This window comes from Bison bison, unplaced genomic scaffold, assembly GCF_000754665.1.
Source record: "Bison bison bison isolate TAMUID 2011002044 unplaced genomic scaffold, Bison_UMD1.0 scf7180017864239, whole genome shotgun sequence".
Classification (NCBI taxonomy): Eukaryota; Metazoa; Chordata; class Mammalia; order Artiodactyla; family Bovidae; genus Bison; species Bison bison.
The window spans coordinates 2882537-2908563 of record NW_011494811.1 but is presented as its reverse complement, the minus strand read 5'-3'; the positions used below and the strand labels follow the sequence as shown (position 1 = coordinate 2908563).

General features: G+C 51.1%; 1 protein-coding gene and 1 pseudogene across 4 annotated transcripts in view; one reads left to right on the top strand and one right to left on the bottom strand.

Moving 5' to 3' along the window:
- The first annotated feature begins 3546 nt into the window (after positions 1-3546).
- Positions 3547-5390, top strand: LOC104993446 (annotated as a pseudogene).
- A 4775-nt stretch (positions 5391-10165) lies between these two features.
- Positions 10166-26027, bottom strand: part of ACTN1 (actinin, alpha 1) — a 98657-nt gene continuing 82795 nt past the window's right edge. For 2 of the 4 annotated variants that reach the window (XM_010846700.1, XM_010846702.1), the window contains exons 10-21: positions 25095-25325; positions 23226-23373; positions 19861-20011; positions 19307-19415; positions 18676-18816; positions 17715-17897; positions 17311-17445; positions 16138-16317; positions 15236-15382; positions 14210-14290; positions 12366-12524; positions 10166-10912 (exon numbers count right to left, since the gene is read on the bottom strand). In XM_010846700.1, the coding sequence (XP_010845002.1) occupies positions 10754-10912; positions 12366-12524; positions 14210-14290; positions 15236-15382; positions 16138-16317; positions 17311-17445; positions 17715-17897; positions 18676-18816; positions 19307-19415; positions 19861-20011; positions 23226-23373; positions 25095-25325 (1824 nt within the window). In that variant the 3' untranslated portion in view covers positions 10166-10753. Of the gene's footprint in view, positions 10913-12365; positions 12525-13633; positions 13700-14209; positions 14291-15235; positions 15383-16137; positions 16318-17310; positions 17446-17714; positions 17898-18675; positions 18817-19306; positions 19416-19860; positions 20012-23225; positions 23374-25094; positions 25326-26027 lie in introns of all 4 variants that reach the window. The other 2 variants (XM_010846704.1, XM_010846701.1) reach the window with 2 other exon arrangements.

Here is a 26027-nt window from a genome sequence, read left to right as displayed (position 1 = left end):
GGCATCCTCATCTGTAAACCGGGGCCATCGACCTCCAAGGGTTACCAAGGAGGGGAAATGAGATTGTGTGCACCTACATCCTTGACGTGTAGACATTAGCCGAATCAGAATATAGGAATATTACAAAGTTCTTTCTTATATCCTAACAAACTCTTCCTCCTATTAATGATGCGGTCTTAATCTAATGCTTTCCAAAGCGTGGCCCGTCACCCTGCTTGGACTACTTATTGGATTCTACCCATAATGTGCCATGGACAGATTCCCAATTGTCTTTGCTCCTCTTAGATCCACTCAATCACAATCTTGGGGGATAGAACCCTAGACTCTGCATCTTTGACAAACTCCCTAAACAATTCTTGGACATAGCAGTTTGCCTACCACTGGTAAAGTGAATGAACCACTGCTTCTGGTGATTAGAGAGACCTGGGTTCAAATCTCAGTTTGGCCATTAACTTAAGGTTTCTATGCCTTGGTTTCCTGGTTTTTAAAATGGGGATGAAAATACTATATGTGACATTTAAATGCAAGGAAATTGCTTAAGATGGGCCAGCACAAGGTAAGTGTCAAGAGGTGTTAGCCTTTGTTTTTCTCCCGTTAAATGTTGCTTCTGCTGCCCCTCTGTGGCACAGACCATGGCCCCAACCATCCTTCGAACAGCCCAGCTGGAACCTGTGGTGAGTGAGTGAAAGTTGCTTAGTCGTGTCCAACTCTTTGCAACCCTATGGACTATACAGTCCATGGCATTCTCTAGGCCAGAATACTGGAGTGGGTAGCCTTTCCCTTCTCCAGGGGATCTTCCCAATCCAGGGATCAAACCCAGGTCTCTGGCATTGCGGGTGGATTCTTTAACAGCTGAACCACAAGGGAAGCCCAGAATCTGTTGGGAGCAGTGCAAACCAGAGTGAAGAGGATGGGGGCTTGGGTTTTGCACCTTCTCCCTTCAAACTGGGAAACACTGTAAGGACACATCTGGCCACTGGAGGGCAGCATCCATCTAGCTAATTTAAACAACCGCTTTCTCAAAAAGCAGCTTTCTGTTGGTAATGAGGGGAAGATGGTGGACCCTGGGTGAGATGCCTCACCCGAAGCTTTCATTTAAATTTTCCTCCTTTAGTCAGCCCTTAGACGTGTCCTAAAATAACCTATGAAGAGAGGTTTTGCGCAAAGAACTCTGCTTTCCCATTGCCTTGGATTTGCATGAGAATTTTTATCCTAAACCTGGGTTCTCTCACAGGTGCCCAGTGACAGTCTTCTGAATGTCCATGTGCCTGACCGCCAGGACTCTGCACTCCACCCCCAGCACACAAATAGCTCCCGATTTTCCAAGCCTCAGCTGCTGCACATGAAGAGCACAGAGACTCTTGGTATTCCCTTCTCAAGGTGGCAGCGGGGTGCCTTCTGCAACCAGTGGGTCGGAGTGTTCCAGTGTGGAGCGAGGACCAGGCGTGGGGCCCCTGGTCACCCATCTCAAGGGTCTCAGAAGTCACTCCCCATAGCATGTCCTCGAGAACGGTCCGGGTCTCACTTTGGGTGAGCAAAGCTCTAGATGACAGTGTGCCAGTTAATCGCCCTCTGGCCGTACGAGCTTGAACTGGGTTTTGTGGTTCTTGCCCTAGAAGGCTCCCAACCAAATATACAACCTACTGAGCAGGTGGTGCTAGTGGTCAAGAACCCACCTGCCAATCAATGCAGGAGATGTAAGGGATGCTGGTTTGACCCCTGGGTCAGGAAGATCCCCTGAAGGAGGGCATGGCAACCCACTCCAGTATTCTTGCCTAGAGAATCCCCATGGACAGAGGATCCTGGTGGGCTATAGTCCATGGGGTCTCCACGAGTCAGACATGACTGAAGCGACTTAGCACGCATGCATGAGCAACCCCCTCACATGACGCGGGGTTGAGTACATGCATGAGATATCACATCTAATCTTCTCAAGCTGATTGTGTGAAACCAAAATATCCTTCCCTCTCTTCCTTTCCCACCCCCCACCTCCTCCCACCCACGTGGGCTCCAAGCTTGGCTGGATGGTAGACAGAGCCCTGGGCTGAGTCAAGAGACCTGAGTTCTTGTCACCCTGTGACCCTAGCAGTGCAACCAGTGCTCCCAGGCCTCGATTCTCTCCTCTGTCAAATGAAAGGTTTTCCAGCACTAACATTCTATGGATATTTTCCTCCATCCCATATTTAGCCAGTCACCGAGGCCCATTTAAGTTCCCTCAGACATCTCACCCACCCCTTCCGCATTCTATTACCTTTGTAAGGAGAATGAATACCTTCTCCCTTTCTTCCTTAAACCACTGCTTTCTCCATGGGGTCTAAATTTAGAACTATAAAGAAATTTTGCAGTGAGGAGAGCCTGAGAGATACCCCTCCCCCTGAAAGTTCTGGAGCGCCAAGGGGACATCTCCACTAATTCTGATCCTCAGAATAAGTCCCAAATGACCCTCTGCCTGGGGTTTCCTCAGACAACCTAGAGTCCTTGGTTGTGTCTTGCCCATCCCACTACCTCCGTATAAAGTGGACACCTTTTTGTATTGGTTAGGACTTTCGCTGCAAGTGTCCAAAGCCCATCTGAGCTAACTTGCATTAGAAAAGGAAAATGTGTCACTACAGACAAGGATCCAGTTCATTTCACTCCCAGGCTTGGGGTTGAGTATCTCCTCTGTGGAGGCAAGGCTTTATTTTGTCTTGTCAAAGGCCAGCTTTTCATGCTTCTCCTACAATTGGCAGATGTGAGCACGAGCAACTTCTGAGTTTCCAAGTTTTCAGTCCAACCCAAGATCAGATTAGCCCTTTGAAGCTGCTTCACTGCTCTGTTCACTCATACTAAGCTGAGGACCTTCTTGGTCTCTTTTTCAGGGTATCTCCCACATCTTGTGTTTTTTTAGATCCACCTTCAGGGTTTTACATGCATTCTCATAAAACATAATCTTAGAAGATTACTTTCATTGCCCGTTGAGATCTTTTGTGATCCTAATTCTCTTGTTTACCTTATAGGCTTCATAACACCTGCGGGTTTGAAGGTGAACACCTGAGTCCGAGTCAGTACGACCTGAACAAGACAGGACCAAGAACCAGTGCTTACAGCCTACAGCGACCTCCCAGAAGTCGTCAGATTCATAAGCCAGCACACTCTGGACACACTTTTTATTTACACAGCCACTGAGCCCTGCAGTGGAACTCTCCCACCAAGAACAGAGGAGATGCTGCTTGTCTGAATTTCAGCAAGGACTGAGACATCTCTATATTGCTCTTTCCAGGGAGCCTGGTACCAACCCCAAAAGAAGATGTTAGTCAAGCAGCATCTGCTATTCATGGAACTGTGCTGTGCCCAGGGATGACTGTATCTTTTTACAAGTGTTCACAAGCCATCTTTCAAAGATCTTGCTTTCAGAAGCCAGCTTCCCAGGTATTAAGTGTTTGCAAAATCTCTCCTGCAGTTTCTGCTGGAAAAGTAGGACTCATGAAGATGGCTAAGAAAAATATAATTAGATGGAGAAGGAAATGGCAACCTACTCCAATATTCTTGCCTGGGAAATCCCACAGACAGAGGAGTCTAGCAGGCTATAGTCCTTGGGGTCGCAAACAGACACAACTTAGTGACTAAACAACAACAAAGATATCTATTTACACATTCATCCTTATATATAAATTTCTAAGGCCTATGTGTATATATATGTCCACAGTCCTTTTTTTTTTTTTTAATTTTACAATTTAAAAAATCTGAGAGCAAACATGTTTTCTTATGATCCATTTGGTTACCAAACCTGAGATGACCTGAATTTATTTGCTGGTGAAATAAAGACTGTTTATCCCCCTCCCCTGAAAAAAAAATATATATATATATAATTAGAAGTGGAAGATACTAGAGAGAGGTGATAAGAAAGCAAATGTCAGTGATAAGAATGGATGTTTTACATTGCCTGTGATCTCTTAGCTTGCCAAATTAGAGAATAGGTTTAGGATGAACCTTTGTGAGACATCTCTATATGCTCTTTCTGGAGAGTAAGGTACCAACCCCAGTGAATCTTTGAACCCCTGGTACCAATCTCCAATGAATCTTTCTTTTGTTGTCTCATCAAAAATAGAATCCAGAAGGTTTGGGAGAGTTGACAGGTAATCTGTTTTGTGGGCCATATTTCATTGGATCTAAAATACAATCAGATTAATAAGATGCTCCAGTATTTTATAAACATCAAGAAAGAAAACATGTAGCCACTTAAACTGTAACACAATGCTTTGTCATTCTTACTATTATAAACTTGTTTATGTTTAATATATGTAGTTACTGATGGCCTTCCCTGGTGGCTCAGTGGTACAGAATCTGCCTGCCAACTCAGTCAGATAGATATGTGAAAGCAACATTACAATGGCTGCCCAAAGAGAACCCCAAGTTCAGTTCAAACTTGTTTTGGTGGGTGATGGTGACACTGGCAAAACTACACCTGTGAAACACCATCTGACTGGTGAATCTGAGAAGTGTGTAGTTACCCGGAGTGTTGAGTCCCATTCCCCGTGTTCCATACTAACAGAGGACCTACCTATTAAGTTCAATGTATGGGATGCAGCTGGTCAGGAGAAATTTGGTGGACGAAGAGATGGCTATAACCAAGATGAGTGTCTCATTAGAACGTTTGACATCAAGAGTTACAAGAACACGCCTAACAGGCACAGAGATCTGGTCCGAGTGTGTGAGAACAACCCCCATTATATTGTGTAGCAACAAAGTAGATATTAAGGACAGAAAGATTAAGGCAAAGTCAGTTGTCTTCCACCAAAAGGAGACGCTTCAGTACTATGTCATTTCTGCCAAAAGTAGGCAGAAAAGCTTTGAAAAGCCCTTGCTCTGGCTTGCTAGAAAGCCGAGTGGAGGCCCTAACTCGGAGTTTGTCATCATGCCCGCTCTCACCCGCCAGAGGTGGTCATGGACCCAGCCTGGCAGTGCATCTAGAGGTTGCTCAGACAGCTCCTTTCCCAGATGAAAATGATGACCTGTGAGAAGCTGAGCCCAGTGTCAGAAGTCTAGTTTTACAGGCGACTGTCCTGTCAGTGGTGCCTGTTCGCACTTTATTACACATCGAAGCAGAGCCTGTGCTTACTCTTTGGATGCTGAAGGAGATGGATGGGCTTCAGAGTGAAACTGGCAGTTTAAAGAAAACTTCATTTTTCCGACCTGTATATTTAGGTGTTTCTGGAATACAGATGCTTCCGCCTTGAGTTTCAAATATAAGACTGCTACAGTCACATGACAATACTGAGAGGTGGAATCTTGTTTGTTACTGCCACTCGCGTTCCTGTTTGTTTAGAATCAGAAAAAAGTTGTATTTCAAATATCTATTTTAAAAAAAAGAATTTGGCTGCCAGTGCAGGAGACGTGGCTTCCATCTCTGAGTCAGGAAGATCCCCTGGAGAAGGAAATGACAACCCCCTCCAGCCTGGGAAACCCCATGGACGGAGGAGCCTGGCGGGCTACAGTCCATGGGGTTGCAGAGTCAGCCACGACGTAGTTATTGAAAAAGCTTTTAGTCTTTAAACATGTTTATCATCTGTCACTCTTGTGCAGAGGTGAGCAAAACAAATTTGCTAAAACGTCCTCAAATGCAGAGTCTAGCTCCTCTGAACTCCTTGCCAGAGTCTTCCAGTGCATTTTCCACACACCATTTTAATCCATAGCATTTAATAGCACAGCTTTTGATGAGGGAGCTCCACTAGGACTTCCTGATTGTCTTTCTGTATACTCATTCTGCAGGCTTTGATCCTGGTGCTTGATCTTACTAGAAGGTGTCAATGGAAGTCTGAGACAAAACCAGGGCTCATTTTCCTACTTCTAAAGAGCAGGCCATGACTGGAGGTTATGACTGCCACCTGGCCAACAGTAGCTAGGACACTATTAATTCCAAAGTGAGATCGGTTGTAAGCTGAATCCAAATCTCAGAGATAAAATTGATGATGAAATGAGGTAGCCTTCACTTTTTGAGTTATCTGCCCCACCCAGCCTGACCAATGCCGCAAGCCTCATCCATGGACTGGTAGGCATCACCGCGTCAGACCAGGCCAGGCTGGGCCAAGCAGGTCCTGCAAACGAGGAACAGGGATTGGCCTCCTTTTAGAGGAAAACACGAGGGCATGTGGGGTTGGCCTTTCCCACCATGGGGGTCATGACCAGAGAAAGCTAAGCCCAAGAGAGGAGTGAGGCCCCCACATAGAGGGGCTGAGATAGAGCAGGCTCACTGCTTATCCAGGGCTTCCTAGGGCATGTGGCAGATCCCAACTTGAGGCTGGGCTGCCACCTAGGCCCTGGGTTCGAGAGACACCCTGAAGTCTCATCTCCCCTTCATCTCTAAGGTGGCAAGGTGTCCAATAACTAGTCAAAGGTCCCACAGCAGCACCTGAGCTGTGCTTGCTCAAATGGGGACTCCCCCACCTCTCTTGGAGCTTCAAAAGCCTTGATGGTCACAAAGTGGCCCCTAGAGCTTTCATTTAGCTGAAGGACTCCATCCCACCACGTCTGAGTGTCCCGAAAACCCCAGGCCCTCTCGGCTTCGATGTGGGCTCCCAGCTCCCATATCCAGGCTTCCCCAGAGTCGGGTGTGGAAAGGGGCCCTCTCCAGCACCACCCTGCAGGACAGCACATGTGGACGAGGCCCTTCAGTGGTTCTGGTGGCAGTGCCACTGCTTAGTTACCTCTTCTGTCCCCTTAAGTTTGGCCTGGACTGGGGGGGAGGGAACAGCCTGTTGGGGGACTCTCGTCCATGTGAGGTCACCTACCCCATTAGGGGATAAGCCCACAGCCTTCAGCCCCTCAGCCAGTGCCACTAACCAGCAACCACCCCCCAACCGCCCCCACTGGGCATAGTCATTCTGACCCTTTGGAGGTTTCATTTGAAACCTCCATCTCCCCTCCTCTGCAGACGCAATTTTAGGGTTAGGGGTTCTGGTCAGCACCTGTGGCAGCCTCCCCAGAGCTGACGTTTTACAGGTTTAGGCCTCTGAAGCTGGGGTGGTTGAGCCAAAGCCTCAAGCCTACAACACAAGTCACTGATATCAGGGTGGGGTTGGGGGGTGGTGGGCAGCCAGCCTGTCCAGAGGCCTGGATGATTAAGCAAGCGTTAGCTTCCTGTTGCTGCAGTAACAAAGCACATGTAGTGCCTTAAAATACGTATTTATTATCTTCTCAGTTCAGAAACCTAAAATGGGTCAGCAGGGCGGCATTCCCACTGAGGCTCTAAGTGGGGCTTCCATCTCCTTGCCTGTTCCAGCTTCTAGAAGACAGTGCATTCCTTGGCTTGTGGCCTCATGTCATTCCAACCTCTACCTCCGTCGTCACATCTCTGATACTGCTGCCTCCCTCTTCATCAAAGCCCACCCAGACAATCCAGAATAATGTCTCCATTAAGGACTTTAACTCAGTTACACCTGCAAAGTCCCGTTTGCCATGTAAAGTAACAGAGTCACAGGATCCAAGGGATTAGGACACGGACATCTCGTGAGGACCATTATTCAGCCCATCACAGAGCTCAAACGCTCAAAGAGGACTCCTCAGTGGTATTTTCCTAAATATATATATGTATCTCTTGAACCTCTGACCCCAAAAGCCAGCAATGAGTAGCTAAAGGACTTGAAATCACCTCTTTAGAAATAACTAAACAGATGAAGTATTCATAAATCAAACTCTTGGTACTAATACGTTGGTGGTGTTCAGCAGTTTTGTATGCATCATGACAATGAGTGGGTTAAGGTGACTGAACACATAAAAGAACCCAGCATATAATAGCTTTGTGATTTTTCATCTGCAATGTGCAACTGAAATGAGACGTGTAATTTCAATTTTGGAGGTCTAAGAGAACTGTTAGTAAACAGCTTTGAACTGCTCCAGGGAACCTGATTTGCTGCATTTATAATATTTCAATTGCTTTGTGCTGAGTGAAACTCTGCAGCTTGGATTTGAATCTGCCTGGGTTGGGAGTCTGATGTCTTAAAGAGTGATTAAAACTTGCTAATACGTTTAAAATATCTAAAGGGATTTAACAAAGTTTGCAAACGGGGTTGTTCTGGAGGATTAAATCTGTTTAAATGTATGAATGATTAAGACACAGAAGAATGTTATTTTTACAGGAAAATTACATTATCAATAAAATAAAATGTCCATGATGTGCTTAAAAGCTTAAGAAATGAAATTTTAAGATTTTACCTCTAATGGATTGAAAATTATAGTCGTTTGCACACATATAGTCATTTATAAGCACCCTTGAATGTTGAGAAACTCAAACCCTTGAAGACTGTGGAATAACTCTATAAACACACCTTGTTCAAATGACTCTTACACATTCTTTTAAAGATTGATCACACCTCTGGAAATTGAGGGGGATTTTGTAGCATTTTGTTTAATACTGTGGCCATGATGCACAGCATGTGGGATCTTAGTTCCCTGACCAAGGGTCGAACCCACGTCCCCTGCAGTGGAAGCTTGGAGTCTTAACTACTAGACCACCAGGGAAGTCCCTGAAAATTGAGGCTTATTAATGCACACACCCTCAGTTTAGGAAACTTTCCGGTTGGAACAATTTCCTTCTCCTCAACTCTTAAACCACAGTCTTCCCCACCAAGCTGCCGTCACAGCAGACCTACCTTGAGCAGGTACGGCTTTCTGCCAGCCAGTGGGAAAACCTGCAATCATGGTTCCCAAAGCAAAAGCCAACCTCTCCCCACGTCCATTCTCCTGAAAAACCTTGCCTCTTTCCCAGGGCAGTGGGTGTTCCAGAACTCATGGAACTAATTCCTAAACAAACGGGACTTACACTGGAAAACTGTCATCTCTGGCCCCAGTTCAATAAATTCCAATTTGGTCTTAGTCTTCTTATATGAGGGGACTTCTATCATGTTAAGGGTTCTCTTTTAAAGAGATCCTTCAAGCGAATCCCTTAAAACTTAAAGTAGGATTGACCTCAACATTTATATGCACGAATACTTTGGGAGTTCTATATATTAGAGCATCAACCTTCCAGCAGCACTATTATTCCCTGTTAGTGGATGAGAGAACTGTAGTGCCCAGTTTATCCGTTTTGGAAATGGCCGTGGTAGGTTTGAACTCTGGCCGTCAGACTCCACAGACTCAACTCCCTGTTACTGCTGCATGAAATTGCTTTACCCCTCGACACAGAACTGGAACACAGACCTGCAGCTTCCATTGCTAAATTATGTCGATAAATCACTGCACTGTTACTGATACCGTTACTGGCAGTCCTCGCTGCCTGTCCTGTGAGTAGAAGCCTCGAGGAGGAAAGAGGCAAGGAGGAAAACTCAAAAGAAACAGAGATCCCCCAGGGACCTTGTTTAAAGGCAGATTCTAATGAGAGGGTCTGAGGTAGACCCGAGAGCCTGCATTTCCAACAGCCTCCCAGGTGAGGCTGGACAGCTGCTGTCTACGGGACAGTCTGACTTCCTGAGTGTCTCCTGCAGCAAAAATACAAGGAACCGGGGCATGTAGATGTCACAGAGCTGTTTGATGATGTGAGAAACAAAGGCGGGGTTTATTTTCAACGCATAGGAGCCTTGTGAGGAAACCACGTTCTCCTCTGGAAAACGAAACAAGTATAAGGTTGAACGTGCCAAGGTCAAAAGCATATTAGGGGTGGTACAGGTGCCCCACACCATCCTTGATCCCATGCACTCTTTTGGAAAACAGTAAGCAAGGAGCAAGGAACTGACATGGGAGTGTTGCTGCTTTAACACTGCTGCGGCTGCTGCTGCTGCTAAATCGTTTCAGTCGTGTCCGACTCTGTGTGACCCCATAGACGGCAGCCCACCAGGCTCCCCCGTCCCTGGGATTCTCCAGGCAAGAACACTGGAGTGGATTGCCATTTCCTTCTCCAATGCATGAAAGTGAAAAGTGAAAGGGAAGTTGCTCAGTCGTGTCCGACTCTTAGCGACCCCATGGACAGGCTCCTCTGTCCATGGGACCTTCCAGGCAAGAGTACTGGAGTGGGTTGCCATTGTGTGCCCAATAGGACCAAAGCTGTCCACACTTGTCAGTTTTGTCCTGACCATTTTTAATAGGCAGTATTTGGGGGCAAAAAGTGTGTGCTGATGAAGAGGGTAATTACACACACCTCTGGACTTCAAAAATGAGAAAACAAGCCACATAAATTCTCTTCCTTAAGAAAACAGCCATTTCAAAAGATTTTCTTTAATATCATAAAATATTTTCATGGACAAGTGAGCTAGCAAACACACATGCACCAATGTGCCTTTTGACAAGATTTTCCCCTGCCCTCACCTCCCACTCCCACATCAAGGTGGACAAGAGATTGGAGAAATGAATACAGCAGATGGTACAGATAGAAAGGAAAAAAAAAATCGATAAAAAGGATGGATATAACATTGTGCTTGGTTATTTTCCTATATCACAACAAAACAAAACATTTCGGTGCAAATAGTTAATTCTTCCTCTTTTCCATTTAAGTCTGGTGGAGAAAAAAATACTTTTTGTATAATAAAATATGTGGTTTTTTTTGTATTTTTTACTTTTTTTTTTTAACGTAACTTTTTTTTCTTTTTTGCAGAAAATAATTTTGTAAACTGTCACTTCACGGGCAGGGAGGCTGGATGCCACACGGGTCCCAGCTCGCCCACTGGAGGCAGAGCGTGAAACCAAACCCGGGCGGGAGAGGGGGTACAGCGGAGGCGCAGGGTGGGGCTCGCACAGCGGACGGGGCGGGGGGCGAGGGGCGAGGGTGTGGACCAGGCGGGGCGGGTTAGAGGTCACTCTCGCCGTACAGCGCCGTGGAGAAGGACATGTAGTCCAGAGCACCGGGCACGGCGTCGGGGCCGGTGTAGGGGGCCATTCGCGCGATGCAGTACTCAGCCTGGTCAGGCGGCAGCTCTCTGCGCAGCTCGTCCACCGTGATGTAGTTCTGCGGAAACAATGCGCTCAGGGCGGCCGCAAAGCCCGGAGGTCGGGAACCTCACTCAGGAGGTAAGGTACCCTGTCCAGCCCCCATTCCAACAGGCACAGTATATATACCTGTATCAGGCATATATGTAAATAAATGAATTATACGATGTTATATGATATAGACACATATGTATAAATGTTATCTATATATGTACATATCTATATATGTGTATATATATTTAAATAACATATATTTCAATCCCCTTGTTTTTCACTTCAGTAACTACTTTAGCCTGTTTCCAAGTAATTCCAAGAGCTAATTGCACCTGTAATCTTTTCGTGTATCTCTCTAGTGTGCACCAACCACAGGCGGGTATTAGCAATACCATATTTGGTGAAACAGAGTAGGACTCCCACGCCCAACTCAGCTGGGCTCTGAGGAGGTCACACAATTCTCATAAATCACAGGAGCCTCCAGTCTGGGGCATCACTGCCACTGATAGACTCTTAACCTTCCCCCAGCCCATCTGGTTCCCAGTCTGGGATGTCTGCTTCCTCCCTGTCTTGGGCTTGCCCATCAAAGTCTACTTGGAACCTGCATCTTTGGGGAGCTAGCGGCTTCACACGTGTTCAGGGACTTGCCCTACTTCTGCCAGAGTCCCCTAAGGAGCCAGTCTGAAGGAGACAGGGGTTGGCCCTCAAGTCACTTCAAGAGTCAAGAGATCAGGTCCCTTTCTGGGCCCCGGAGACTTCCTCGACCAAATGAGTCACTTGAAGGAGGTGGTTTCTGAGGGTCCTTCCAGCTCCAAAGTGCTATGACTCTAACAAGGTGTCTTTGAATGTAAATAAGAGCTTTAGGAACCTCTTTGTTGGTTCAGTCTTTACTTCAATGTAGACTGAGACATTTCAGAAACTATTCTCCCTACTGGCTAAGGAAGGACAGCCTAAGGATTATCCTATGAATTTTACAGGAAGGGAATCTGACCTCTAGACCTCTCTGCCCCCAAATCCCCCGGGATGCGCCTAATTTCCCACTGTCAGGCTTGGCAGTGCAGGGAACCTGGGAGATTTGGAGAACTGAAGCTGACTGCTGCTTAGTGTAGACAAATGAGAAACATGCTTCTTTCCTGCTTCCCATCCACATGCCATGGCTCATGCCCAGAATGATGCAGGGCTGAAGTCTTAAGTTCCCAGATTGACCTTTCATCACCCACTCACATACTCCATCTGACTGGATTGCCCTCCACTGCCAGTCATTTCATCACCAGTATCTCATCATAAGTATGACATGCAATGTCCATGGCAAGGGACTCCCTTAAGCTAACCTCTTAGCTGATGCCCAAATGTTACAGAAACGGGTAGAGGTGGACAGCAGTGAGGCTCGGGGTGGGAGAAGGAACAGCGGAGCTGCTCATGACCGCTCCTCCAATTCAGCCCACCTCCGCACGGCACCCACGCCACAGCACACCCACCTTATCCCCGGCCAGGATCTTGAAGGAAGCCATGACTTGGTCTGCTGTATCTGTATCAGCTGTCTCGCGAGACATAAAGTCGATGAAGGCCTGGAACGTCACCACCCCCAGGCGGTTGGGGTCCACGATGCTCATGATGCGGGCAAACTCTGCCTCTCCCTGGAGGGAAAAGCCAATCCCAGGCCTGTCAGCCACAGTCCCCTCTCTCTATGGACCTGAAGCCTCTGGGGGCTCAGAGTGCTTGAGGCTGTCAGAGAGGGCCCCTGACCTAACCTGAGATGTCTCAGTTTCCCACCCTCTACGGATGCACGTGGTCCTCTTGGAACAAAAATGATAATGCTGATGATAACTAACGCCAGCACTGGCTAACAGACAGCATACACTATACACCAGGCCCTATTTGAAGTGCTGTGTAAAATTCATTTAACCCTCCTCACAACCATGAAGTAGCTATTTATTACTTTCATACAGGCTTAGTGACTTGCCAAAGGCCACACAGACAGGGGGTAGTAGAGCTGAGACATGAACTTGGGCCTCCACCACACTGCACGTTCTGAGTGTCAGACACGGCACAGCACTCACGTTGAGTTGCTTCATTTAACCGTTACAATGGCCCGGCAGCGCTCCCCTCACCTTATCTGGGCCTCCAAGCAGGGGATGACAGAACTGAGATTTATCCCCAGGTTCCTTGCTTCTAAAGCCCACGCCCGTGTTCCTGCGCTGGGCGGCCCAAGGGCTCTGGGCTTTGCAAGGTAGGCCAGGAGTTGCCTGGCCTGCTCAGAAGGCCTGCATGAGGGCAAGGCAGCTGAGAAGGTTGGGAAGGGGCTTGGGGCAACTAGCAAAGGGGCGGCATGCCTGGCTGAAGCCATCACCAGGACAGAGGTGGAACTCTCCAGGCCTCACGTGAGATAGAACTGAACCAACCTCCACCCAGAGTGCCTACCACAGTCCTGCCTGGCAGCCTCAGGGTCAGCCCCACCATCCACGATGGGAGCCAAAAAACAAAAAGCCCACTTCAATTGTAAATATCAAAAGAGAAACCGGCAGAGAAAGGCGAGAAGGCCAGGTCTCCCGGACACACACAGGCCCCACAGCTGGGGCCCAGCCTTTCAGTACACTATCTTCCCCATGGACCAGAATCTTGAGGCCCCTCCAGGGAGGGGGGCCCCTGAGCCTGAGGGCCTCCAGCCCACCACGGCCAGGACTCGGCCTCTCCGGTCAGCTGGCTGGCTGCCGCTCACCAGGGCAGAGGGTGGGGTTTACATTACCATGTTGTAACCCATGGAGATAAGGCAGGCGCGGAAATCATCCGTGTCCATCATGCCTGTCTTCTTCTGTGGGGCAAGGGGCACCAAGACACAAGGAGGAGAAAGGGCCAGCCCGGGGCCAGGAAGACAGGGCATAGATGGCCAGAGGGGAGGTCGAGGTGTACAGTTTTAGGGGGCGGGGGGCGGGGAGGGGGGGCGGCGGTCAGGAAGGGGAAAGGAACATAGGAGGAAGAGATGCAAATACACATCCGGGGAAGATATCCACAGAAGGAGGAAGACAGAGCAGGGAGATGCAAAAATCCGTCCATGGGATGGAGAGCGATGAGGAGAGAAGAAGGTGGGCACCGCGCAGGTTCCCACGAAAGATAACCGAGGGCAGAGGTCAGAGGTCGGAGTAGCGGGAGGAGGAGCCCGCCGGAGGCCAGGCAGGGACAGCAGAAGACGAGCCCCACGGCCCACAGGAAAGGGGAGGCAAGGAGATCCAGAAAGAGAGAGAGAGAAAAGAAAAAAGGAGAAACGCGTTATTTCTCGCCCCGGACGCCACCCCTGAGCGTGCTCCATGCAGGAGGCGAGTACCTGGGGGTCGTTGCCAATATCATAACCCAAGCTGATGAGGCAGGCTTTGAACTCCTCGGGACCCAGCGTGCCGGAGTGATCCTGGGGCCGCCGTGCGCCAGCCAGCGAGCCATGCGGTGCCAGGGAGGTGGAGGCCGTGAAGGGGAAGGGGTGGGCCATGCCCCAGTGGAGGGTAGCGTGTGTGGGGAGAGACAGGGACGAAGGCATGCGGATGGGGAAGGTGGAGGGCGGAGGGGCGGGGGGAGGAGGGAAATAAAAGTGCACAAGGTTAGACACATGGCCGTGGCCCAGAGGGGGCCCTCTCCCCGGTACACGCAGCTGTCCTGCCCCGGGGAGCAGGCTGGAGGGAAGCATGGTGAGCCATGGGGAAAGAAGCTCCCCCAGAAGAGTGCCCAGCCCACCTCTGGCCCCGATGCCCTGAGCAGGGTTTTCCAGGAGGACGCCACCCACCCAGGTGCCTGGAGGGCAGTGAAGCAGGCAGGGGTGGTGGGCGGCACCCAAGCCCATGCTCCCACCCCCTGTGGCCACCACAAAGCCCCAAGGCACTGGGAGGGGCAGCCCACACAAAACTGGATGAGAATCCAGGAGGACTGATAGCTCTGGCACCTCTACCAGGGGTCCGAAAGGCCACCCCCGGGGCTCGGGGAGGAGGGAGGCTCTGCTCTGTCCCCAGGCACAGGCAGGGGATGGTCGCCATAGCCAGGGACAGCAGACCCTCCCTTGAGGCTATGGCAGCCTTGCCCCCAAGGGTGACTCCTCATGGTAGGAGAGCAAGAGTCAGGGGTCTGAGGGTTTCACTTCACCCACAACACAAGCACTCTCTCCAGGAAAGCAGCGATGCTCGTGGGACACCTGGACAGCTTCTAAGGCCAGCCTGGGGTGGTGGAGAGTCAGAGCAGGCTGACTGCAGCTCCTCCCTCCCCACCCTCTCCTCACTCGCCCAGGAAGTGGGCCCATGCCCTGGGCAGTGCCCTCCAGGGCCCTGGGGCTGGGGCTGCCGTCAGCGAGTGCAGGGGTGGAGCTCACCCGGTCAAAGTGGTTGAAGGAGGCCCGGAACTCATTCATCTGCTCCTGGCTGATGCCCTTGGCATCCCTGGTCAGGATCTGGTTCTCCACCTCATTGATGGTCCTGGCGATGGTGGTTAGGAGCTGCTCCCAGCCCACACGGATGTGCTGCAGGCACACAAGGCCCATCAGCAAAGGGGTCCCAGGCCTGGGCCCAGGTCACCCCTCCCTACTCCCTCCCCTGATCATCAAAATGGCCAATGCAATCAAACCAGGCCTTCTGCCCGGATTAACAGAGTCAACAGGTGCTGGGCAACCAGGACAAGGACAGCAAACCAGGACAGAGGACCCAGATGATGAAGGGGGAAGCACAGAAGGGTGATGGTTTCTGCCCGGAACAGCAGAAACCAGGATGACCAGTGCGGTCAGGTCAGGAAAAAGGGCAAAGTTGACAGTGGGGAAGATCAAAGGACAAAAAAGTAGGTAATTCCCTGAACATCCAACTCTATAACCTCACACCCATGCCTTCATAGTCAAAACAAGTAGGTCATTTAAAAAGCAGAGGCCAAACCAGTGTCTGGTGACCACCAGTCTCAGAATCACTGGGTACTTGTTAAAAAATTTAGATACCCAAGTCCCATCCCAGACCTAGTGAATCAAATTCTGGGACGGTGCCTGGAAATCTGCATTCTCAGCAAGCTCCTGGGGAAATTCAAAAGGCACTGAGGACCGAAGACTCAGAGCTCCAGGAGGGAGGAGAAGTTGAGTATTCTCTCACTTAAAAGCTAGGGTTTATCCTACTATGCAACCAGTCTGCTTGGAATGATTGGTGACCGCCCCCCCACCACCACTTCCCCAGCCGAGGGAAGCAGAAGGGGGATCCGGGGCTCCCTCTCCAGGGGAGCAAGGCTGGTGGTGCCCACCTCCATGGTGTAGTTGGTGTGCTTGTTGTCGAAGATGAGCGCCTCCTGGATGAGCTGGTGGTCGCCCTCCAGCTGGTCGATCTTGGGCTTGTAGTTGACGATGCTCTTCTCATATTGCCGCAGGTGGTTGAGCTGGTCCTCCAGGGTCCCATGCATCTCAATGGAGATCCTTCCAATCTCCTGCTCATCCAGAAAGGAGGCTCTTGTGAGACCTATGCATTCTGGGCCCCCAGGGTGGAGACTGGGGCCAACCCCTCTAATGATTCTTGGCATGGAAATAGCATCATAAAGGAATCTGACCGGCACTGACTGTTATCACCAGATGAATACCTCCCATCTCCCGGCTACCCCTCAGCCTCAGGAAGGGGATGCAAGGTCAGTTGCTAACTTAAAGATTCACTCCTCTACCTGCCATTCAAACTCCCATCCCAGGCCCATTCCCGACTACCACCCATCTCAGGGAAGTTTTCCCACTGAGCTGGATTCCTCACAGCCTCAGGGCACCTGGCTCACCTTCTCAATGAACTCGATCCTGCTGTTCTGGTTCCTCGGAGGCCTGCCTTGCCCACCTCAATCCCACCTGTCTCCATGGTCCAGGCCTAATCCCCATCTCTGTTTCTCATTGGGAACTCAGTTCAACTTGGCAAGCATTTCTGGAGCACCCACTACCATGCATAATGTGCAAAGCAGGTAGAGATGGGGTCCAGAAAAGCACAGAGGAACTTGACATGGTCTCTGCCCTCAAGGAATTCAGAGGGACACCACGCTCTAACCCAAGCAGTGTTCCTTCCTTACCTACATCACCCTGATACCTGGTCCAACAGTACAGCAAAGAATTTCACGCCTGCCCAAAGCACAGTTCTCTCTCTGGGGAGGTCACCTCCTTCTGGCCAAGCTCATGGCTCAGGAGGAAGGGAGACCAGCTCAACCACATATGCCACAGGGCAAGCCGAATCAGTCACCTAGGCACTGATCCTTCCGTGGGACTGTTTCATGTGGTGTCCCTGTGTGGGCACGGGTCCCACACCCTCCACGGCGCAGCAGGCCAGCTGTGGGTTCAGGACCCACAGTGCCCACAGGTCCCGTCCAGGAGGAGACAGGGAAAGCCTGACTGTCTGGGATGGTGCAAGGAAGGGTGGAAGCCCCTGCCGGGCCTTCGGTGCTGGGACCCACCTCCATCTTGGTCTGGATCCAGGGCCCGATGACATTGGCCTGGGCCCCAAACTGCTTGCGTAGCCTTTCATTGTGCTGCTGGCGGGCGTGCTCCTCCGTCAGGGCCTGGTCCCTCCGTGGCACCAGCTGCCGCACCTGGGGCAGGAACAGTCAGGGGACATTGGGACGGGCCGGCCATCTGCCTCCATGTCAGAGGAAGTGGAGGAGCCATGAAGGGAAGAGGCCAGGCAGTAATAGGAGTGAACACATTGACCTGTTCTAGAAATGCATTCATTTGCTAGACAATGAGTACTTACTGAACGACACTGAAATCAATGAAAATCAGAATACAGACAGACAAAAATCCCTGCCCTTCTGAAACTTACAATGGCTCCGCCAGCGCCCCACCCAGCCCTTGGACTCACATGGTCCCATTTGCCATTGATCTCCTGAGGCGTGATGGTTGTGTAGGGGTTGGTGCCTGCCATGTTGACGTGGTAGGTCTGGACAATCTTGGACACCTCATTGTGGATGCCCAGGATAGCCAGGCGCTCCTTGTCGGCATCGGGGAGGGTGGCCTTGAACTGCTCATGGGCTGTGGTCAGTCCCTGGAGAGAGACGGGCGTGCAGAAGCAGCACAATGACTGGGAGGGACCAATGCCTCCCATGGGCAAGATAAGCCAAGGGAGACCTGCAGGTCCCAGGGCAGAAGTGGGTGAAGGGGCCACTGGAGGCCGGCCTCACACCAGTTGGGCAGCCTGGAGGCATCAACCCAGGACTATTTCAGCTGAGAACCAGGATGGCTGGGCTGGCCACAGGAAGGTGCCACAGCTTCATGCTCAGGCCTGGTGAATCCAGCAGCAATCTCCCTGGGGGCTCACCACCCCACAGTTAGGTTGGGAACAAGGGGTGCCCTGGGTCTGCTCAAGGGACCTGTCCTAACACACTTTCTCATTGTTCTGCAAAATCTTTTTCATCTAACACTCTGCAGCTGTACAAAAGAATGGCTTATTGCAGTGAAATGAGCTCCAAGATAATTATGAGGTTAGAAATAAAGGTTCAGGATACAGTATATAATAAAAGCTACTTTTTACGTAAAAAGTGGGGGAAGAACATATTAATAAACAAATGTGCTCGCCTATGCAGAGACCGTGTCCTGCTCTCCTCTGGGGAGCGGCACTGGGGGCTGGGGGACAAAAATTGCACAGTCTCTTTAGCTTGTAGATTTGATACCATATGCATATATTACGGAGTCAAAATAAATAAAACACAAAGCTTTCAAATCTAGAACATCCTTGGGGAGGCTACCCTCAGCCCTCTCCCTACAAGGGCAGTGTGTGGGCCGTGCAGACCCAGCCTCCATGGATGAGGGGGTCGGCAGCACACCTGGATCTCCTCGATGGTGTGCACGATGAAGGTGTCCTGCAGGTCCTCCATGGCCCCCTCCATCCAGTTGTTGAAGGGTGCGGCCCGCTTAGCGTACTCCAAGTACAGTTGGTCAATGGTCTCCAGCAGTTTCTCCGTGCGCTGGGAGTGCCAAATGGCATGGGGATAGGATTAGTAACGTCATGTCCAGAATCACCAACCCCCCACCCAACCCAGTAGACTTCAAGATCCTTCTGGCTAGCCCGAGAGTTTCAGGTCTGGAAGGACCAGATAACTCAGAACAGACTCTCCCAGAGTGCTGGTTCTAAATATGGGGTGTATGGACCACCCCACACTGGAGTCACCCGCCTAGGCCCCAGAGAGTCTGGTTTAGAGAACAGGAAGGTTCTCAAACAGGCGGGGCTTGGTCCAAGTACAGTAAATCAGGAGGAGGAGAAGGCATGATCAGGGCATCTCCATCAGGGCAAAGGTCAAGTCCAGTGCCAAAGTGAGCTTTCCACGGTCAGACCAGGACTGGGGAAGGTCTGAGGAACCCAGTGGAGCTTCTCAGCCCAAAGCAAAGGGAGTCGTGAAGCAGACAGGCCACACAGGGCTGCTGGAGGCGAGTCTCTGTCTCCTCAGGGGCTCTCACCTCCAGAGCTTCCCTTCGCTTCTGGGTTAGGGCCCCTAGATTGTCCCACTGGTCACAGATCTTTTGGCACCGGGCGTTGACACTGGGTGAGTCGTAATAGTCCAGCTCACTGCAGGGGAGGAGAGAGGAAGAGACAGGCGACCCAGGTTACCTCTGCGGCCTGCTCTCCTGCGCACTTCTTCAAGACCTTCCAGGACCCATACTCCCACCCTCAACCTCTGGGTTTTCAGGAGACTGCTGGGAGGAGAACAGTTCTCCTCCGCAAGGGCCCCCGCCCCAGCCTCGCCTGGAAGTCACACCAGCCTTGACTGCAATGCCCAGTGACAGGAAGCCACTAAGACCAGGCAAGATCTCAGAGCCATACTCGGTCACCCTCTGGTCCCACACTGGCTGTAGGTAAGGACCAAAGGCCTGTGACAGAATGGTCGCAGGCTATTCCCCACCTGCGAGGACGTTCTTAGTCTTCTGTATCAATGACCTCCTGCCCCAGGACCCGGCTCACTTTTCAGGCCACAGCCCACCTCCCACAGCACTGCAGTGCCCGCCGGGCTTACTTGAGCTCCTGGGCAATGGCGGCAATCTGCTCCACGCGATCCTGGTGGGCAGCCAGGTCACTCTCAAAGGCCTCGTGCTTCTTGAGCAGGGCCTTGATCTCCGAGAGGGTAGCCGTCTCGTAATCCTTCTGCCGCAGCATGGCCTCTTTGCCTGGGGGTCAGAGGTCGGGCACAAGGCTGAGCAGGAGCCGGGAGGCCCACCTTCTTGATCACAACCACCCCCACCTCAGGGCCCGGGAGCTCCACTTCTGGTATATCCCAAGGAGATAGATGTGCCCCATACGATGATCAATTATCTGCAGTTCGAGAAAATAGATATGCAGCCGGAACATGCGTGATGGGGCAGAGGGCGGGAAAGTCACTCCTTTTCATGGAGTATGCCAGGGCCACCAGGAGTGGTGATATACAGACGATGAGGCTAAGTGGACAGTCAGGGTATAACACAAACTTTATAAACAGCAGGAAACAACGATCTACGCCTGCGGTATAACCTGGGGAAAACAAGTTCCTCAGGGGTGCCCCATCTTTAGAGTTTTCTCCACTTACAGTTGCTGCCCCCAGCAGCCCTGAAGGGACCCTGCCCCTCAATTACACCCAGGGTGGGCAGCCTGTCCAATGCACTCTGCACAGAAGCCATCAGCAGCCAGCACCCTCTCCAAGCATCAGGTGCACTGCCCTCTCTTTTAAGGGGCGAGGCAAGGCTTGCATTTCTTGGATTTTTGTTTCCAAAGGGAAGAGGATGAGAATCGAGCTCTCAGATCGCTGTTAGATGACGGTCCCCAGCTGCCCTGTGACTCGGCTGCTGCGGGACAGAGGCTGACCTGGCCTTGCCCGCATGCCCACCTCCGGTGTTTGCCCCGTCAGGGAGGCTCAGCAACTCTCAGGAAATGAGAGCTGGGCCAAAGAGGTGATAGCTTCTCTCCTTCTCTCTACTCCTTTTTGTCAGAATATTAATATGATGAGTTTAGAGGGTAAAAAAATCACAGATGAGCCTATTTATCTGCTCCTTTTCAGTCTCGCCTTCTACGGATGTTGTGTTAAAACCATTGGGTGTATGTAAATTACATATCCTGCTTTTAAAATACTCAGCAGCGCATCACCAGTTTCTACACTGCCACCACGGCCATCACACGAGTCACTCCGATGGCCCCGTAACATTCTGTCGAGCGGCTGAACCCCCAGTGGCGTAACCACACTGCACTACCATGGAGCCTGTGGGCCCCTCAGCTGGCAGGACTGTAGATGGACTCATGCAAACACCCCAGACACGTGATTTCAGCCATGTTTAGGGGTTTTAGACAGCCTCAAGAAATGCAGTTCTTAGGTAAGTGGGCAACAGCATTGTCAGCTGTGAGTACTTATAGCCAGACTGCTATGTCGGCGTCTGTTGCAGGCACACCAGCACTTCTCATGCCTTTGCTGGTGGCTGGCGGGGCCAATCTTTGCTCTGTACCTTCTTGTGAGCTGTTCCTTAGCACCAGAGAGAACACAATAGAAGCGTGTGGGTGAATCGGTGCAAACTCCACCACCCCCCTTCTCCTCCATCCATCCGTGCCTGGATAGATAGCTCATACAGGCACAGTGGAAGGCGCAGCAGTGACCTCATATCATCGTATATGAAGCCCAGTAAACCCCTCTGCTGAGTCAAGCACACACCTATCCCCTCCTGCTCCAAGCCACTCCCTAATGGCCCCAGGGTGTGGCTGTCCCTACTCATCTCTAGTCTACTGTCTGAGGACCACCACAGAGCTGAATGGGGGCATCTCAGCGTACTGAGCTCTACCGGCCAATGGGTCTGTTCCAGGGGCTTCAGCTGAAATGACCGCAGGGCCCTAGGAGATGGGTAGCATGGCTCACTCTCCAGCCCCAGCCCAGGTTCTACGGAAAAGACCATTCTGGGTGTGATCTTCTCTCTTTGGGGAAGATTATCTGCCAACAAGCAGACACCAGACATGGCCAAGTGCTCCAGGTCAGAGTGATGGAGACACACAGGCGCTAAGGCCAGAGCTACAGGTTACCACAACGGCAGAGAAGGCAGAGGGGGGAAGGTATCAAAGGCTCCCATTTGCCGAGTGTGTTTCATGTGCCAGGCACTCAACCACGCATAAAACGCACAACAACCGCATGAGGAGGTATGCTGAGTTAATAGTGTCCCTCTAAAGCTCATGGCAACCCAGAACCTCAGAGTCTGACCTTATTTGGAAATAGGGTCTCTGCCAATATAATTAGCTAAGATGAGGTCATACTGGATTAGCTGTTGTTTAGTCACTAAGATGTGTCTGTCTCTTTGCAACCCTGTGGACTGTAGTCCACCAGGCTCCTCTGTCCATGGGATTGATTTCCCAGCAAAGAATACTGGAGCAGGTTGTCATTTCCTTCTCCAGGGGATCATCCAGACTCAGGGACTGAACCCGTATCTCTTGCACCTCCTGCACTGGCAGGCAGATTTTTTTACCACTGTCCCACCTGGGAAATCCTACTGGATTAGAGTGGGCCCTAAATCCAATGACTGGTATCTTCAGTAGAAAACTGAGAGGTAGATTTGGTCACTGAGACCCAGAGAGAAGCAGCCGGTGATGATGGAAGGCAGAGATTAGAGTGATGCTGCTACAAGCCAAGGAACAGCAAGAAGTGCCAGTAAAACCACCCGACACTAGGAAGAAGCAGGGGACGCCTCCCCCTCAGAGGCTCTAGAAGGAGCCAGTGCTGACAGCACCTTAATTAGGACTTCTAGTCTCCTGAACAAGAATGTCCTTGTGTCATGTAAAACCACCCAGTTTATGGCAATTTGCAGCCCTAAGAAAGTAATACAGGAGGGCACATCATCACCTGCATATAACAGACAAGGACACAAGACCACTGGTCCAAGATACGCCTCCTCTAGGTGGTGGAATCAGCATGTGAGCCCCAACCCGACCCAGGGAAGAGAAGCCACTACAGTGACGAGAATAATTAACACACATATAGCACGTGGTATGCCAGGAACCTTTCTCATTGCTTCTGATGTATTATGCCATTTAATCCTCATAAACATATTAAGCTGATACTATTATTGTCCCCACTTAGCAGAGGAGAAAACTGAAGCAACCAAAATACTAATGAGGGACTTCCTTGATGGTTAAGACTCTACACTTCCAATGCAGAGGAGGCAGGTTCGATCCCTGGTCAGGGAACCAAGACCCCATGTGCCATGGGGTGTGGCCAATAAAAAAGGGAGTGGGGTGGGTCATGAACTCACCTAATGTTAAGGGACAAGTAAGAGACAAAAAAATAAAACATGAGAGAGAAAGGAGCTTTGGCTGGTGGTTTAGCACAAAAGCTAGACCCAAGCTTGGGGTGGGGGGCAGGGGCTAGGCTGGTCTTACCGTCCGTCCAGGCCTCGTGGATGGAGGCCTTCTGCCGGAACTTCTCTGCCAGGTGGTCGAGCCGCTCCAGCCTCCGGATCTCATTCAGCAGCCACTCCTCATAGCCCTTCTCCGCCTGCTCCAGGCAGCCCCATGCGTTGTTGATGTCCTGCAGGGATGGGAGGCACAGGGTCAGCCCACCTGGCCCCCGAGCCCCCACAGCTCCTTCATACATTCCAGGAGGAGCCTCCTCCCCACCCAGTCCCCCTGGTATGACCTAGGGTTCCTAGGCACCAGGCCTCCTGGGTAGGGAAGTGGGTCCATGCTGCTATGGGGCGTTAGCAGTGCATCCCAGTGGGGAGAGAGCCCAAGGCCCTCTGGGCACCAAGACTGGCTTCTGCCAGGATTCTGAGCAACCACAGAGGTCACAGGGGCAGCCAGGGAGACAGAGCAACAAACTGAACAAGGCAGGCAGGGGTGGGAGCCTCCCAGCCTCCCCATGTTTCTGGGTTTACTCATGGGCTCTGGGCAGTAGCCATCCCAGAGTCACCCAGAGATGGTGACAGGTAATGAGCACAAACCCACAGGCGTTCAGACATGGAGCTGCCCTCTACAGTTAGCACAAGGACACCCCCGGGCAGTGACAGGCTGATCGGACTCGTGTGCCACCCAGGTCCTCGCCATGTGCCAGGGGCCACACTGCATCTGCCACAGGAGGGGCACATTAAAGCACGGAGCGCCACCCACCCCCAACACCCCGCCCCTGTCAAGCAGCAGCTCCAGCCATATAGAAGCTGCTGACTTGGCCTGGAATCTGTAAAAGGACCACAGTTTTCCAAACTGCATGCACAACGTCAGGCCTTTCTCTACTCCCCCAGGGTCCTCCCTCCTTCCACTGCTGTTTACAAGTTTCTCCCAGCCTCTTCCACGCTTCCCTTATGTGCCTGTGTCTCCTTGTCAACTCTCCTCTGCAAAGTACAAAAGCTCTATCCTGGTCAATTTTTTATTTTAAAATTTTTGTTTGCATGCTTCTCTGGCTCATATCTCAAGTCCTGGGGAAAGGGTAAACAGGGAGGAATAACAAAAAATGACAAAAATGAAAAAAAGTTATGACATGGAAAGCTGGTCACGATATAATTAGTTATTTCTTTCCTTTTTTTTGGTCATGCCATGTAGCATGGGGGATTTTAGTTCCTCCACCAGGGATTGAGCCTGTGCCCCCTGCACTGGAAGCGTGGATTCCTAACCACCAGGGAAGTCCCTGTAAGTTCTTTTTTCTAAGCAGCTTATTAAATAAAAGATGCTTTCGGATTCCCTTTAAAATCACATTTACAGAGTCTAAAAGAATCTCTTCTCCCCAAAATCTTTTAAGTTGATCCTGGGTAGGAAGATTATGAAGAATTTCTATTTTCTATATTTTACTTATTTACATATTTGAAACTGTCCTACCAAAAAAAATCTATTAAGGTATTAAAAAAAAAAAGTTTTTAAGTGCTAAAAAAGATTCCATGGAAGTGAAAATTATCCTTTTAGCTCCTGAATTATGCTCTGTTTGGGTCAACATGTCAAGTGGGATTTTGTTGGCAGAGATGACTCTTTGAGGGGTGGGGAGGAAAGTGCCGGGGCAGATCCAAGCAGATGAGCAGGTGTCTGGAAAGGGCAAGTATGACCCGGCGTGGGGAGGAGAAAGGGGGCTCTCTCTATGGGGCGAGGGGGAGCCCCACCTGGCCGAGTGTGGGCTGGAGTCCGGGTGGTCACCTGGGAGAGAGAACCCATCCCTGGAGCAGTGTGGGCAGGAGATGAGCACACGCCCCGCCCCCGCCCCGCCCACAGTGCGTCTTTTGCTGGCGCCTGGGAGCGGCTCCGGGTTGGGGCAGTCTGGGTGCTCACCGAGACCATCCTGCCCTCGGAGGGCATGAAGGCGGGCCGGTTGCTGAGGCGCAGCTTGGTCTGCAGCGTGTTGAAGTTGATCTCCAGCTGGCACTTCTCCTGCACCTTGGGCGGCTTGTGAAGGCGCCGGTAGTCCCGGAAGTCCTCCAGCTTCTGCTGCATGGCGTGCATGGTGTTCTCGGGTGCCCGGTTCTCCAGCCATGGGATGGTGCGGCGGATCCACTCCAGCAGCTGTGGAGGGAGAAGGGGAGGACGCTGGGAGGGGGGCCGCATCTCTCCTGAGGGCACACTCTTTCCCAACCATCACCCCAGGCCGTTCCCAGGCCACAGGGCCAGGCTGCCTCTGAGAATCAAAGGCTCCATGACGCCTGGCCACTAGGATATATCAAACCACAGCCAGCATCACTCAACCTCCCTGCTCCCCAAGGGGAAACCTGGGGGCAAGATGGCTCAACTCAGCAGGAGACCTGAGCTCTAGTTCTTCATCTACTACCTGGCTGGGCCTCAATTTCCCTATCTTACCATGGAGGGGTGAATGGTTGCTGGCCAGAGGCCCTGCCATCTGACCTTTGAGGATTCTAGAATGTGGGTCCTTGACTCAAAAGAGAAAAGGTTGCAGAGGACAGCCTGAATTTTGTTTCTTCAATGAGGTGACCGGGGGTGGAGGAGTGGAAGCGATGAGAGGAAACTCGTGATCCCCTGCAACTGGATCACGTGGCCCAGACTAACTCATCTGAATAATGATGACGAGCTAAGTCATCACGGGATTAAGTGCTGTGACCGTCCCCACCAGTGGCGGAGGACATAACCAAAGCATGGTGAGCTTCTGTGACTTGCCAAGGTGACCGAAGTAGGGCAGGGATTAAATCCAGGCACTGGGACCCCAGAACCTGGGCTCTTACTATGCTGGGGGACAGTAAGTCCACCAAGAGG